Source organism: Micropterus salmoides, unplaced genomic scaffold (assembly GCF_014851395.1).
Source record: "Micropterus salmoides isolate LMB-PRFRI ecotype aquatic unplaced genomic scaffold, ASM1485139v1 Ms_hic_scaffold_16, whole genome shotgun sequence".
Taxonomy (NCBI): Eukaryota; Metazoa; Chordata; class Actinopteri; order Centrarchiformes; family Centrarchidae; genus Micropterus; species Micropterus salmoides.
Window position 1 is genome coordinate 6,964,479 of NW_024040707.1, and position 17,107 is coordinate 6,981,585.

The following is a 17,107-nucleotide window of genomic DNA, read 5'->3' on the forward strand; positions in this document are numbered from 1 at the left end:
GTCTCCCGGACTGATCTGGAGATTAACACAACACAACATTTACTGCCGCCCTCTAGTGTTTGAATTTAGAATTACACCTCCTTTAGGGCAGGGAATGAATTAGCACCTGTCACCTGCCAAATACAGCAGGGTACAAGGTACAAGGTTGTTTATTTGTTTATTTGTTTGTTTATTTGAAACAAAGTTTGTTGTGTATTTATGCTACACACATAATTTAACATAAGTTAATTAAGTGTACATTAAAATATGGTATCTTGATGGGACAGGTCTCTGTAAAGATGTGGGCACAACAGTCTCTGATACAGGGTAAATTTTGGCTGTGGCTGGTAAAAAGTTCAGGTCACTTGCCTCCATGGCAATACTTAAATATTAGGCTATATAGTCAGCCATCACTGACTCAGTGTTTACAATTCTAAAGTGTTTAACATAGATTTCATAAGTGGCAGACAAAAAGCGGCTGGTAGAAATATTTAGTAACCTGTCCTAGTTGCAGGTGAGGAAAAACTTAATTTCAGCTTGTGGGAGATGCTGGTGTTAAGATGAAGCATTAAAAAAGAATTAGAGCAATAAATGGATATTGCACAAATCCACAAAGTGTCACACTGGCAATAAAATTCATCAAATGTGGCACGCGTTCCCTAAAACTTACTCTTCTCTTCACTTACAAATGTACTCCATTTCCTTATGAATACATGTATTTGAGGAATGTTTTCATGCAGCGTCAGCTAAATGTATAAATGTATGTAACATATACAAAAGAGTATATTACTGTAAAATCATGACCTGAAGCAGTTGCTAGCTGAAAAATAGCTTTATTTGAGTGCAAAATAAATCATTCAACATTCAGTTTTTTTCCCAACACATTCATCAAGTCACATATTGACTCACTCGTACTGAATGTAGTCACTTCTGCTGCCCAGCAGCCAGACATTACTGTACCCTGCAGTTTTTGCCAGTCAACAGTTTTTAACCAAATCTGAAATAAAATGAGTACAAAGTAACCAGTTCAACATGGTGATTTAATTTACCACCATTACCATCTACATTTCAAGTGTCTTTAAGAAGCGAACAAGCGGTTGGCTGAGCTTCTCCTCCTAGCAGTCACCAGATGTTTGGTTTTGGCCTCGATCACCACTGTTTCCTGCACTTCCACAACTTCAGGGTCAGCCACGGTAGTGTGTGACTTCAACACCTGCTTCTTCTCCATGATCAGCCCTTCTGGTGTTCCTCAACAGCATCCTGCTGTATGAATGGCATGAGAATTGTTTCCACCAGTCCACCAACCACTCCAAGCATCGCCAGAGTGGAGCCGAGCATGTAGATCTTCAGCATGCCCCGGCTGGGCCTTTGGTTTAGCATCTCCTTAGCAAATGGGATGATCTCACTTATGGTTTCCATATCGTGTTGTTTGATTAGTCTGTTGGAAGAAAAGGAGATATTGTACACAGATGATTTGTTAGAGAAATTTGTCCAAGAACTCTGTTCTTTAGTATTTAGTGCTGAATATAAAGTACTTTGCATAAACCAAAATCAATCTTTCTACCATACACATAAAATCTGGGTGCTGGCAGATACTCACTTTCCAGCACACCTTCAATCTCTGACTTTCTCTTAGTGTTCGGCCCAGTCAGGCATTCGCAGGCAGAGAGACAAGGGCAGATCCTGCAATTTAAACACAATTAGAGCCACGTCAACTCCCACAGTTGCAACGAATTGCATATTCATGAGGCTACTGCTTTTGCTTTTTAGAGATTAAGGCTTGTTTTGGGTAAAAGGGCATGGGTTTTCTGGGGCAAGAAGTGAAGAAAATATTCCCTGTAGGTCACATCACATGAGGTCTGTATGTGTCAGGCAGCAGATGCAGTGACGCAGTGTAGTGTAACATTAATCTATACTCCAACCATGCAGCAGGAGAATAACACTGAACAACATGAGGGGTTTGTTTGGGTTGTGTGGCTTGTTAGTATCAACACTGATCTTGTCAGGAGAGCTTGAAAATTGTCCAATCATAGTATGTGAAACTGTGGAGAGTCAGTCCCATTTATTGGCTAGAAGGCTTTATTTCTGACTGTATGGTTACACATGGAATACCCCTTATTGAACACTGAGAGATAAGGGTCAGTACAAGAAAAGGTTCAATAGAATCTCCCTCATCATGCAGCCCTAAGCTGCTCTGGCTAATGTCCACTGCTGAACATGGAGGTGACGATGGGGCATTGAGAGATTGCAGGATTTTAAGTGTGTGTGTCTTTATCTGAAACTCTCTGCCCTTTAACCTCATTCACTTACTGTAGAACAGGAGGGAGTCAGTCAGGCAACTTATGAAATGTGTCTGATCTTTGTCACAGAGAGATATGTGTAATCAGCACTGAGAGAAAATGACAACCGACCAACGCCACGAGACGTCTGCATGTTGGTTCAACATCCACGCACCCGATGTTAGACGCTTAGCACCATAACATATAATCCAGTTCGAGTTTTAGCCATAAAGTGTCAAGGCTGTTGGTTGCTTTTCCTCTTTGTTCCAGATAGAAATTTCTCAGAAACTACTATTAAAATTTTGCACAGACATTCATGGTTCCGTGACAATGTATGCTACTGACTTTGGTGATCCCCTGGCTTTTCCTCTTTCACCACTGTGAGAGTGACATTTTGTTTGATATTGAATCATCTCTACAACCATTGGATGGATTGTTGTGAATCTTGGTACACATATTCATGACCCCCCCCCAAGATGACTTTGGTGATCCTCTGACTTTTTATCTGGCGCAATCATCTGGTACTTTGGTTTAAGACCCAATACCTGACATTCCCATCAACCTCAGCTGTAGTTAGTCCTTATTAGCAAATGTCACTTACATGCTAACGAGGTAAACATTATATCTGTTGACATGTAATTAACATTGTAATCATTTTAGCATGCTGATGTGAGCATTTAGCTCACAAAGGTTCAAAAACATATGAACAATACTAGAAGAAACAATTCTGAATATGAGCATCATACACAATTTAATCTAAATGTCCATCACTTTAGAGACTGCAAAATACCCATATTTGCAAAAATGTGCAAAAAAAGTTGTTGCAAGTACACACTTTCATAACAAAGTAAAAACCTCTCCCACAGAAGTTATGGTGTAATTACTGTTTTGGTGGCTTATATTCAAGAACACCCTTCCCCTGTTTTTCCACAAACGTTGCTGGTAATATCCCTATAATGATACCGTGAAGAACGTTCTTCTTTGAGCAAGTCAGTTAGACTTCTGGGCAGTTATGTTTACCACAGCTGGGAAAAGGTTGAGTCTGTTTGGAGACCTTTACCCCATTTATGGCTTCTTCTACTTGAATGGACAGTCTGTACTCTACACTGGGCGTCACAGAGTCAACCATGTTGCGGTTGGGGAGTGGGGTGGGGTGGAGGTGAGGAGGGTTTACAGCAGTGTGTAGATGTGAAAAGTCTTTCAACAGGAGCTCAGGGGAGAAAAGGGCATGTATGCTTAACTCAAAAGAAATGTAAAAGGAATGACACACACACACAAACAAACAACTGAGTATAGAATCTGTTATTTTTAATTTATTGAAAATTAGGCTCTTCTTATTGTCTCCAGCTTAGCAACGGCTGGTAATTCAGTGCCAGCACTCACAGTAAAATTTAGGACAGGGAACATTTCATGTGACACTAAAATATATGGCCATAAGCTGACATACATTTTAATTCTGTTCCAGATTCATATGTTTTGATAAAAGCTGAAACTTCAAGTTTGAATTTGGCTGCAAGGAAATTTTCTTTTTTGTGTGTTATGGCTTATTGTGATTTACTCTGGCTGAAACCTGCTGCTCTAAAGACGCCAATCCTGGTAATCCTGGCTGTACTTAAAGTGCTGAGGTGTCATCTAATCTACTGAAGAAGAATACCCTGGTAATTGGCTTTGAGTTTGGTTTAATTAGAGATACCCAGAGAGGTCACACAATTAAGTAAGAGGAGTTCTTTTTCCTCTTTATTATTATTATTATTATCATTATTTTTTGAATTTCTCTGTTAAATAAGGAAGGTACTTTCAAATGTAGTTGCAGGACAAAAAACCCCAATTTTTTTAAAAAGACAAATAAAACGTGATTAAACAGATTAATAATAATTCTTCATTATGACTTAAAATAAACACTTTCAGTTTTGCTTAATTTTGTAGGCCTAAGAAGATGATTTATTGATTCATTTTAATTACTTGATTTTATGTATCAATTATATATTGTTCAATGGTTGGTGTGGAGTTATTTTTCCAAGAAGAAAGACAGTGAAATGAGAGGACAAATAAAATCTTAACAAAAATAATGCAGATTCTGTACAGGCTTTTATTTATGAGCATACAGGGATTCCAGTATAGTACATAGTGGAGATCATAATCTGTTGAATGCCTCAATACTAAGCCACATACAGCCTTACTGTATACAGTAATTGGAGAAACGTCTATTACAGTGAATATAAATTACATTTATCCATATATTTTAGTAGGTTGATGGCATGTGCGAGCTATGAGTTGGCAACTTATGGATATACTTGTGGCATTTCACACTGTTTATGATCCGCCGTATATTTTATGTTTTGGTTTGTTTTTACGTAACTCATATCTGTATAGGTCTTTTTTTATCATTATAATTTATTTAAAAAGGAAGCAAATAGTTAAAATAAAACAGAACAACAAACAATTAACACATGGAACATAATAAAAATAACTTTACCAGAATATATTATACACATATGGCTTATATGTAGCAGTAAGCATGCAGTTTATATTCTATTGCGCTTAGAAATGCAGGTTGGCTAAAAGATAATATTTTACACATGTTACAATACAATAATTTCTCTTATCGCATTGTGTGTACTTTTGTTAAACAACATGTAACCACCATCGTAATACTCCTTGACACTAAGTGCTCTGATGAATTAAACTCTCCCCGATCAAAAACCAGGAAGTATGATAAAAAGGCTTCATGACATCAGAGGTCACGGACTGCTTCACCACGAACAAGGTGGGCATTCAACTGGAGCCAAGCAGCAGGTGAGTCCACCTGAGAAGGACAATCCCGTAAAATATGCCTGAACTGTCCCGTTTAGCTGAAGTCTACCTTGTGTATCTGAATTAAAGTGAGTCTTGTGCATTTGAATGAGTGTGTGTGTGTGTGATTCTGTGTGGTTGTCTGGAAGCTTCATAGGCACTCTTTCCAAAATAAAATGTCCCACCAACTGTGTGGACCTTGTAGACCGCTTGGGTCTGTCAGAGGATCAACCACTTCTCATTCTCAGTACCGGGGGGGACCTGCTGACAGAAAACAGCTCCATGCTGAGTCAGCACAGCAACACTGACCTGTAGAGGGCACAAACACACTCAGGGTGAGACACACGTTTACCTCTAATGAAACATGCACAGCAAGATGTAGATGGTTGGTTTACATCTCTACTAGTATTTCCTTATGGAGCAAGCATATATTGACATACAATATATTGTCAAACAGCATAAAGGCCAAGCATCTACTTACAACTATAGTATACTGTAGCCATTAATTAAATGTTTTACTCTGCTTATGAATGTTATGTTGTCATTTAAGTTAATATATCAAATCATCAAATGTTTTAAATAATGACACACATATTCAATTTGTGTGGAATTTAAAGCACTTTGTACACTTTCAAATACAATTGCTTGTACTAAAGTGTATTTGATTATGACATGCAAATGCTTTACTTGAACCTACCAAGTTAAAGTTTTTTTTTTCCATGTGAACGTCACGCAGCCTTCACATGACTGAGCAAACTCCAGTCTGCACAGTCTTGCCACTAGTGGTTTTACCATGCCTGAAAGCAAAACAGAAAAGCTTCGTCATGTTTCAGTCAGTGATTTCAGAAATTCAAAATTCACAACATCAGATGGCGTTTACACAAACCCGTTCAGGTTGGCGGGCTCTGAGTGGTAGATGTGCTTGCTCTGCTCAGATATAGAGGGTGCGTGGTGTGCCGGGCCCTGACTCTGACTGGCCTTCAACGGGTGGTAATGACACTTCAGATCTACATGGCTCGTGGGCAGGAGCATGTTATTTGCCCCATGTGCTTTCCTGTCAGTCTCTTCCACCTTGTCTGGATCGAGACGTTTGCGGTTTTTTGTTGGGGAGGATACGTCGATCACCTTGATGTCTGGGATGCTGGCCTGCCTCAGGACCAGCTCTGAGTGGGCCAGCTGCAGCTTCTTCATGTGGTTGATAGCTACTGCGGCGTTATAGGCTTGCTGTAAAGTGAACATAGAAAAGAGGGTCAAAAAGAGATCTGAGAGCCATATAGATTCCACATAGCTTCACTTTAATGGAGAGACTATACTTCTGCAACGCCAAATCTGAGCACAGCAGATTGTCCAGACAATATATTTGTGTTTTAAAAGTCATTTTTACAGCTGAACAATCAGGTGCACTTTAGTTTCCCTTACAGTAAATACCCATCAGTGGCCTTGATTACACAACAATATCTTATTAAACTTTCCTTAATCAGGAAGGATTTAGGTAGGCACCAGAATAATCTACTGTAAACTGTCCTTAATGGGCTTATTAGATCAAAGCCAAGGAATCAGCGAGAACTGACCTTCCACTTGGTCTTGGCGAAGTTCTTTTGGATCTGAACACTGACAGAATAATAGATGTCCTGGCTCCGTGCCGTCTTTCCAATAATCCTGGAAAACAGATGACGAAACAGAACGTTCCTATTTATTTCAAGGTAGAGGTTAATCCTGAACACTGACCGAACACTGTGTGGATACATTCCTACTTCCTATACTTGAATTACAATGTTAGTATTAGTCACTAAAATGATACTCATCTAAGGATTATAATACATTTAGTTTTACTGTCTCTTTTCTATTCTAGATTTATAAAACTTGTGAATAGTTACATGTTATTTAAACTATAGTACAATAGCCTATAACCATTTTACTATGAAAATTCATCAAGAACAGTCTAACATGCAACTATATTGCTGGGAATGATTTTCTCCTATTATAAAATGAATTTAAAGATAAAGAAGATTCAACACTAAGAGTTTAATTCAATGCATCTTAACAATATTTGTATCAAAATTTTAAAAAGGTTGATGATGATGATGATACTCACCAAGGATGTCTGAGCGCTTGGTCAGTGGTGAAGCGCATGCTGGGATTCTTCTGCATCATGTTACGGATGAAATCTTTAGCTGCAGATGAAAAGATGTCAAACACATTAGGGCTTCGGGCTGAGCTCTGTATGGAGGAATAAAGCAGCTGCTAACAGGCTACACATTATGTCTGCTAATGCTCCGTGTAATTACCAGATTCAGAAATGTCATCCCAGAAGGGCGAGTCAAACTCATACTGCGCCTTCATGATCTTGGAGAACAGTCTTGTCTCACTTTCTTCATAAAAAGGGGGATATCCACAGAGTCTGCAACATACAGTAAGTATTTGTCATTGTTGGATAAGAGGAACGCTGAAGAAATGTTCCACAATAAGGAACATGTGTATGTACTACTGTATGCAGTATGTATAATAGTTGTTCACTAGGTGGTGCTATGGCTCGGTCACTGCATCATTATTCTGTATTCAGGTAACTGTGTCATGCATGAGTCATGACCAGCAGTGGCTTTTAATCTGAAAATCCTGCTACTTAATGAAGGAAACCTGGAGCTGATTTACAATCTTAGTATGTATGCAAACATTTACCGTGGCTTTATACTTACAAGATGTAGGTGATAACTCCAATAGACCAGCAGTCCACTGCCTTGCTGTAGGGCTTCTGTGCCAAAACTTCAGGAGCTGAAGGAAAGTGAGGCAAAAATGTCAGAGCTAAGCTAGTCATTACTTTAATTAGGCCGGTATGAGAAACACAGGTATTAACATTGCATATTGTTTGTATCTGAGTGACATATCCCCCTGTGTGTTTTATATTTCTCTGACCTATTTTAGGCCCCCACCAGTAAGTCTCTATACATAATTCATTAGACAGACATGTTTCCTTACCTACATATCCTGGGGTGCCACAGGCTGTCGACATGATGTCATTGTCTACCATCTTGGAGAGGCCAAAATCACTGATCATGATCTTAGAGGTCTCTTCCTGGCTGTAGTACAGGATGTTCTCTGGCTGCACAAGGACAAACAGACAGGAGAGCTGACTCACTGAAGTGCTCAATGAACAAGTGAACTGTTAGTTGACCTGGGGCAGAACACCTTCTTCTATCTCACTTTCAGTAAAAGTGCCACTGCTGGAAATGGAGCTGTACCATTGAAAGTATTGCAGTAAAAATGATATGTAAGTACAAGTATAGGCTTTTGTAGAGAACATCACTCTCGTGTTTGTACAGTAAAAATGAAGCTACAGCTAGCAGACAGTAAGCTTGGCTTTGTTTCAAAGTAAACAAAATCCAGAAAGTTACTACTCCCGGCCAAGAAATAATCCGGCACATAACCCCCCTCCTGTTAAACCACAACTTGTTCAAACATTTCTATTTTTGTAGGGATTCAACAAATGATAAAGGACGTGTTAATTAGTGACATTTTGTAACCTTTGGACAGAGCCAGGCTACCTGTTTCCCCATGTTTCCTGTCCTTACGCTGAGCTAAGCTAATGAGCTGGTATAGCTCTTTTCATCTAAGAAAACAGCCACTTAAACAAACAATGTCAGATACATTAAAAGCAATCAAATGAAATGAACCAAAAAAAGGAAATTCTTGAATATTTAATATAAGATTATGTAATGGGGCTTTATTCCAAAAGTGTACTTTAACTAAACAATATACGTATGATTTTGTTTTATTATCTGATTCATACCTTGAGGTCACGATGCACAACGCCATTTTGGTGCAGATAGCTAACGGCCTGCAGCACCTGCTGGATCACACTGCTGGCATCCTTCTCTGAGTACACCCCCCGGTCCAGTATACGATCGAAGAGCTCACCGCCTGAAACACTGGTAAGAACACACCACTACCCTCAAAATTTGATCTTAAATGTCATTTTAATTAGTTAACCTGCTTATTTAAAAAGTAATAGGACAAACTGTAAAACTTACAGCTGCATGATAAGATAATAATGAGTCCGACTTTCATAGAAATCCTCCATCCCCACAACATTCTCGTGTTGGATTCTGTTCAGGAAAACAACAAGGTGCTTTCATTATGACATTGCTGACAAAATCCCACAACTGAATTCACAAATTTTCAACATAAACGACAGCCAAAAGAGAAAGCTGATAAATGTGAGTCCTTCCCGCATTGACTACAGAGAGAATATGAAATGAAAGACGTTAATTACCTTCTCAACACAGCAATCTCATTCTCCAGATTGAGGTCTCTTTTCTGTTTCTTCTTCACACACTTCATGGCAAACATCTTTCCTGTCTTCTTCTCCTTCACCATGTATACCTCTGAGAAGGCCCCCCTGTTCATTAACAAACAGATTGAAAATGAGTTGGTGAAGCTTCAGTCACTGATTGCTTTGAAACATCACAGACGGCGATAACAAGTTTCTCCCAGCTGGAGGAAATGAGTTTTCCTTTTTATTAGAACAGGGCAATTGTTAATAAAATATGGGGACCTTAACAGCACAGAGCATCGACCTCTTGCTAAGTCTTCTTTCCATTTTCTCTGCCACTCAGGGATAGCTTTTGCTTTCTTACATTTCCTTATTTTATTTATGTGACTGTTTTTTGCAGAGATAATTTATTAGCAGGGCTTAAAATACATGAAAGTCTTTATGATTTTGAGTGGAAACGGTTAAAAACAGCTGGCCTGGATCCTTACAAAAAACAAAAGTGTAAAAACGATATGTCAACAAAAATGTGCGATTTTATAGTTTCATGGTATTTCTCTTTGTCTACATCACACTGAGATGGGAACGGCCTCAATTTCTTGGAAAGCACCAGAATACAAAAACACACAGCAGAACTATCAACATCAAGGGATTCCTTTAAGATCTACTCTAGATCTCTGTGGCTTAATATATCAGAGGCTTATTAGTCTGCTGCTCTGTGTCCATGCTATCTTCAGTGCTGTCTTGGAATAGTTGTTCTACCAGGTGGATTAGGCCCTTTATCCCTGACGCAATGGAAACGGTGGCTGGCTGAGGACATATGGTGCAAAGGTCAGAAACTGAGCATGTGCGGCAGAGATACTTGGTAACAACAAGCTTCTACAGGCCAGGTCACAGCTGGTGTTAAGGGCTATGGGCAGACATGGGATATCACAACCCTGTCTGTAACCTCTGTCTGTAAGGCGATGACACTGACCCTAAAGGATGAAGGAATGTACTCTAATGAAGCTTGACACACACACCTGCTGGAGGATCTGAATTCCTTTGATAGTATTAATTTAGCAGCACAATGTGAATCACAACTGTTTTCTGTTTTATTTCCCATTGTGCATGTTTTCTAATAAGTGTACTGTGTCACATTTAGAAATCAATTTTACAACTGCTTTAGCACACACTCAAACACACTGCCTAATGCCGACAGGAACAAGCTGCCCCCACAGCGTCATCCCAGCACTTCACGTCCCATTGCTCTGATTTCTCCTTGGTTACCAGAGTACATTGTCTTCCTAGGATCTCCTTGAAGCTTATTGTGATTCTCAAGAGAAATCATCAGTCAAGCTTCAAGCATGAATGCTGTGCGGCATTCATGTTCGGGGCTATATTGATGATTCAAAAAATACAATGGGCAATCAGAAATCACTGACGTGCTAACTTGTGCATGCAAATTTGCACACTTAAAATTCTAAAATGTTGACTAAAATGAGATTGCTCTGTACTTTTTTGAGTTACATTTACACTTAAATAGACTGAGTCCTGATTACCAGGAAACAATTAGATGTTGTTTAGTGTGATGGGGCCCAATGGGAAAGGATATATTTGGTGTTCTACGCAATCTCCGGTCCCTTCTGGTTTCTCCTCCTTTGTGATGGAAGAGTGGAAGACAGAAAATCTAAACCGTATACTTCAGAATGGGCAAACCAGCTCAGAGGGTTCACTCTGCTGACATCTTCAACAGAAATGAAAGAAGCAAAATCGTTCAGTGGCTCAGACAGTAAAAGTAACCCTTCAATGTGCTCTGTCTTGAAATTGATTGTTAATACTTTATGTGTTTACAGAAATAAACTTATCAAGTGCTTCTGTCTGTCTTTTGCCACTTTTTCATAAACCTCCTGTGTTTGGAGAAATAAAAATAATTGCTGGAAACTAATTGGACTCCAAATTAGATCATATCCTGTATTCAGGAGGGCCCTCGCCTCCTTTATAATCCAATCACAGCTGTCTTCATTTAAAACCTCTCAGCAGCCTCCTCAACCCTTGGCTCAGATCTGTTCTGTTTTCCAGCAACCCGCTGACGTCATCTTTATTTACTGTTGGCCTCTGATCTGCTGTTCTCCAGCCACTTGCTAAGTACATGAGAGTGCTAGAAGACCTGCTGATTATCAATGCTGACCTCACAAAAATAAGGCCAGCACAAGATACCGTTAACCGAGTATGTGCACAGTATACAGTACTATGCTGCAAAACATTATTACAGGGAGAAAAAATGCGCACCAGCTGGTATTTCATCAGTTTCCTTGCTTTGAGGGCTGCAACAAATGATGTTTATAAAATGTCAGAAAATAGTGACAGATGCCCATTGCAATTTCTTAAAGTCAGTGTCTTGTTTTGTGCAAACCCCCAAAGACATTCAGTTTATTATCACATTAGACAATGAAAAGCAGAAAATCCTTTCACTGAGAAGCTGTAATCAGAGAACAATGTGTATATGTAAATATTAGCATTTTTGCTAAAGAAAATTTACCTAAATGATTAATAAATTGTCAAAATAGGTTTTGATAGTATTTCTGTTGATCAGCTAGACGAGTCATTGCATGCATGCAATTGTTGCAGCTACTTGCTTTCTAATTAGACTTTTAAATTTTTAAAACTTTCTCTGTTAGCAGGGTATCACACATTTAAAGAGACTTTAGACACAATCATTTAAAATGACTTCACAGCCAGGCAGACAGTCAGACTAAGTAACCCTCTAACAGTGTCTTGTTGTCTAAGACCTTAGTTAAGAAGGCCTCATGTCAGTCCAATCAAACCAGTAATCTGTCCTCTGACCCAAGTGTACACCATGTCCATAGCATTATAATACAAAAGTTTTACTGTACTTTACTTGCTCAGTATCACCAACACAAGATATTCCCAGGGGTAAGAAAAACAGGAAGAAATTCTACAGTATATAAAAAAAACTGCAGTCAGCTCAACAAATATTAATATTTCTCTACTGAATCACTTCTTTGTATGTTAATAAATTGTGCTATCTTACATGAAGTAAAATGTACTTACGATCCCAACTCCTCCATGATGTCAAAAACCTCCTGGATGTTTTCAGTGTTTTTCTTCCACACATAATCGGCCTCTTGACGACCCATGTCTGCAGACTCTTCCACAGGGATTTCTTTCAGAGTTAAGGAGAAAGAAAAGACGCAAAGAATGAATGTAAACACCTGAGTTCCACAAAGCACGGCAGTAATCCTGGCTTAATGTCCAGACTCCCTCATCATCAAAATCATAAGAAGAAAGTCCTCTGGATTATTTAGGAGTAATGAGACAGAAGCTATGAAGGTTGGTCTGTCTGCTGCGCTGCTCAGACTGTCTGCAGGAGGACGAACAGATGAGACAGGCATGAGTCTTTGTTAGGCAGACAAAAGGTTAGAGCACTAATCTGTGCTGTAACGAGCACATGGTAAGGTATAAGGCACTGCCAGGTCTGGCCCATGCATGAGGGAGATACTACAGTGTATGAATGAGGCTGGGTCTGAATCTGTCAAACAAGGAGAAAAAGTAAGAGGAATCTGTTGCCTTGGTTTTTCTGCATTTGCCAGAAAATGTGCACTTGAAAATTGAAAAAGAAAAATCAAAACTGTTAAAACTGTCAAATTATCGTTAAAATATCTCCCAGCACCACTCTGATCACCATACTGTGATGTTCAGTTCTTATGTTAAGCAAAGTACTTGTCTTTGCTTAAATAACAAATAATCCGCAAGGATTAGAAAGTCAGGAAGAATGATTTATCCAATAAAATTAAGGGTACTGAGAAGGATTAGGGACACTTTAAATGAGCGGGTCACCCAGTTTGGTTTCCTGCCCTATTTTCTCTTATATAACGGATTAATACCTTGATCTGGAGACCTTGTCACAGGTATAAATACTGGAGTATAGCCTCAAACAAACAGCTTTAAATACAGTAAAGCATATAAGAATCAATGAACAACAGATAAGTTTTTAAATCAAGCCCACTTTGTCCTCTGATGTTGTCCAGTCCATGCATATCCACATTACCTCAAATGTTGCAGTATAATACATTTATTATTCAAACAATGTCTGTTCACACAAGGATGCGCTCTTGGGTCTGGTGCACCTTTTATTTTCCTGTTGCTCACTCTGGCTTCCCCTGCAGTAATCACTTCTTTCAACGCTGCATTCTGTTGTTATTTAGCAGAACAGGTCAGAAGATGCAGAACATCGCTGGTGCACAAGAGCTGAGAAATCCACTGAATGCTGGATAATATGTCCTAAACCACATAGGCCTACAACAAAACAAAGCTAAATTGCACGGTCAAAATCTGCAGCTGTAATTCAGATTTCAATGCAGTGCTCTTATACAGTCGAGACACGCGTTTTTACAGTGAAGCAGAAATACTCGACAATGCAAACAGAATATTACTGGCAAACGGCATGACAGACCGCAAAGAGACTGGCTGATCTAACGGCAATTGGTAACGGATGCGGCTAAGGTATTCTCATGCCACCAGCAGGACCAAGTTGGCTGCGGCATCCGCGGAAAAGATCACTCTGCGGCAAAAAAGCGAATATTCAGATCAAGCTGGAACCACTCAGCTCTCAAGCCAGAGCAGTGACGCGATCAAATGCATGCAAGTTTGGACGCATAAAATGGCTCATGATGCTGAATGTTAATGCAGATAACTCAAAACTACTCAAATTATACACAGAATACAAATTAGATTACACTGACCATCTACCTGATTTGTTGAAAAGAGAAAAAAACAGTCCCCAACTGCAATTCAAACTAAACAACAATCGTTTGAGTCATCCAGATCCAAGTAATTCACTTCTTAAATAAGAGGTTCATTCAGCAGACTGACTTACCTAGAGCCTCTGCGCTTCAGGAGCTCTGCTCTGACTCTCCTGTTAACAGGTCGGTGAGATCTGGACAGATTACTTTGTCTGGGACTTTACAAATAGCCTACCTGTTGCCAAATCAGAGATTACATCCATGGAGAGAGCCGAGGGGAGGGGCTGACAGTCTCACAGGTGCTCATTGAGACTTAAAGCACAGGCGTCAGTTCAAGCTGCAGCTGCTGCTTTAACTGCAGCATCATTCATCTTTCAGCACAGCCACAGGTTTATGTAGAAAACGGCGCGTCTTGCGCAGAAGGGAGCAGCTTTTGTAAAACTGTCCGTTCAAAACTCATTCTGTGCACGCGCACGCTCAGGTACGCACACGCACATTCGTTGAGCAAGCTTCTCAGAGGTAAAACATACCATTTTGAAATACAAGGTTAATGACCAACAGGGTAGCCTGCAACTTTCCAATAAGGTGATCTTTATTAAGGGTGTACAGATTGTGACTAATGGATTATACATGTTGATTAAGGTGTGTCCTATAAAAGAGGGAAAATGCAAGCATACATCTTTGTATTGCCTTTGTGTTAGATCATGTATTTGTTCGTGTGTGTGCACATGTGTATCTGTTTCCAGCTACTCTCGCATACATACTGGACACCACGGTATACTCAAGGACCTCTTGTGGGTGCTGTGATTTACAACTTTTGGAAAAATACTATTTTATTGAATGATATTATTGTAAAGCTTAGACTTGCGTCTTTTCAGCCAGTTTCACCCAAGCTATGTGGGTGGCCATAGGCTAAAAACTAGGCTTACCCAGTCTGTGCAGATTTTTGCCTTCAAAACTCAAAACTGGCATCCATAGAAAAGTGTGGTCTGATCTTGAATCAGAGCATCAGCATCATCATTTATGATCCTCTAAATTAGGCACAATAAATAAATAAATTCCTCATTTTGCTATCTTTGCCACCATCTTGACTGTATGGAAGCCAGGAGGGACAATTGAGTTAAATGCCACACCTGGAATATTATGTTTTTTAAGACGTGATGCTATGTATTTAAGCTTAATTATTGAATCATCTCAGCTATAACATATCAACATCCCAAATGAGTGCAATACATATTCTTATTTCATGTGAAAACCCGCAAAGCAGTCAAAAGTTGAATATACACTTTTACATTGTTATTTATGTTCATATATTTGTTAAATGTCTGTTTTATTATAATATAATACAATTCATAACATCTGTGAAAAAGTAGAATAGATTTAATAGCAGGTTACAGAAATCAGACTTAATGCAATCTGACTCCACTGTTGTCCACATATGTGGACAGTTGGTTTTTGGTGTATAAAAACTACATTTACCTCTAAATGGTAGTTTATAAAACATAAATATGTTAATCATACTTTACTGTATACTCCTTTTTTTTCACCTCGATTGACCTCCGTGAATAAATGTTTTTCACAGATATGCCTGGTGCATTTAGCACATGGCTATTTGAAATACAAGTAACCACTGTTACAATGTTGCTATCAGCAAACTGACAATGTCCTCTAATGGTTTGGAGAACATAACCATGATATAGTAACCCAAAATGGAATTAAAATAACTGTCCATGATAGGGTTAAAAAGGACTTGCCTTATTAGAAAGCGGTACCGATAATAGTTGCAGGAAATTTGGAAATTTGGAAACTTGTTTAGGCCACAGACTGTGAATAGTATACACAGAGGTCTTCAGAGGAAACCTTTAACTGGCTTATAGATTAATCTGCATTAGGTGCTCCTTTCACCTGCCCCATAAGGAGCCATACAGTATGGCAGGTCAGGTTTATAACACAGTCGACCTTCTCTGTTCTTGTGTTCACTGCACACAAAGGACAAGGACACAAAACAGGTTTGTTTGTGCTATGCAAAAAAATTATTCACAAATATTTGTAAACAAAATGCACAGCTACAGCAATGCAGGTATGCCTTTCAGAACAAATAAAAATGTGCTGTTATGATTTTATCTTCCATCAAAAGAAGCAGTGTTGACGATATCTGCCAGGATGAGTTTCATTGCAAATAAATAAAATGCAAAATGCAGCCTCCTGAATTTTAGGCATGTGCTGTAAATAGAGAGACAGAATATCCCTGGCTGGACTGACTGATCATGTTGTCATGGATACTGGTTCAGGAGGTTGTCATGGTCATCTTCCATTTCAGGTGTGTTTCTTCTAGATACAGGATGAGATTAAATGTCTTTTTCAATCAGCAGAAAAGACATCAGGCCTGCAGGAAACAGCAGCTACTATAATGAGAGTGTCAGGTTTGATGATGGATGTTAAACAGCACAAAGGCAGCACAGTCACTGGTTCACAGTTACACCATGCCATCATGTAAATTAGCCCACAACATTAAATAAAAATATTTACAATGCTACACTGTTATTCCCCTGAGATTAAATGTATAAAATTATATAAATGTATAACTCAGTGATATATGGATAAAATCTTCTGACACAGTGTTTGTAATGTAACATTTGCTCTTGGATAAAATAACCAGACACACAAATATCTACTTTTGGCTAATCCAGCAAATTAAATACCTGACTGACAAAATCAAGGGGCTTCATGCCATTGATGATAGAAAAATCCTGCTCATTCATTTACAACATTGTCTACAATGAATGACCTCATACACCAGAGATAGTACAAAAATGCAAATTGTCCAACACATTAATGGGTCTTATAATTAGGTGTAACTTTACCCCAGAGATGGGATGGCCACCAAGTGTTATACAAACCACCACTTTCAATAGTTTTCTTAATACTGAAACCTTATATCAATAAATTTGAATAAAATGTTGTTTAAGTTACACTGAGTAATTAAGAGTTTAACTGAGAGTTTAAGGAGTATATCCAAAATATTTGTCTGATTGAAATAGAAC

The 17,107-nt window shown here is 38.9% G+C and overlaps 1 protein-coding gene across 2 annotated transcripts; it reads right to left on the bottom strand.

Moving 5' to 3' along the window:
* Nucleotides 1–4,327: 4,327 nt before the first annotated feature.
* Nucleotides 4,328–14,446, bottom strand: camk1gb (calcium/calmodulin-dependent protein kinase IGb). 2 transcript variants are annotated; one of them, XM_038722327.1, is made up of 13 exons: nucleotides 14,299–14,446; nucleotides 12,373–12,484; nucleotides 9,322–9,447; nucleotides 9,080–9,154; nucleotides 8,839–8,977; nucleotides 8,028–8,151; nucleotides 7,748–7,823; nucleotides 7,340–7,452; nucleotides 7,147–7,225; nucleotides 6,623–6,710; nucleotides 5,938–6,275; nucleotides 5,749–5,848; nucleotides 4,328–5,360 (listed from the first exon to the last, which is right to left on the bottom strand). In XM_038722327.1, exons 1-12 carry the CDS (start codon nucleotides 14,324–14,326, stop codon nucleotides 5,791–5,793), a joined length of 1,356 nt encoding a protein of 451 aa, XP_038578255.1. In that variant the 5' UTR covers nucleotides 14,327–14,446; the 3' UTR covers nucleotides 4,328–5,360; nucleotides 5,749–5,790. The 2 variants fall into 2 exon arrangements, with proteins under 2 accessions (XP_038578255.1, XP_038578256.1); XM_038722328.1 differs by having other exon boundaries at nucleotides 14,198–14,330.
* Nucleotides 14,447–17,107: the final 2,661 nt, after the last annotated feature.

What these genes read in the sequence shown, in the direction of transcription:
- camk1gb (XM_038722327.1), bottom strand. Translation starts at nt 14,326, where the DNA reads ATGGATGTAATCTCTGATTTGGCAACAG. An exon ending in AATCTCTGATTTGGCAACAG is followed by an intron (nt 12,485 to 14,298) that starts GTAGGCTATTTG and finishes TAACTCTGAAAG; the next exon opens with AAATCCCTGTGGAAGAGTCT. An exon ending in GAGCCCGCCAACCTGAACGG is followed by an intron (nt 5,849 to 5,937) that starts GTTTGTGTAAAC and finishes TTTTGCTTTCAG; the next exon opens with GCATGGTAAAACCACTAGTG.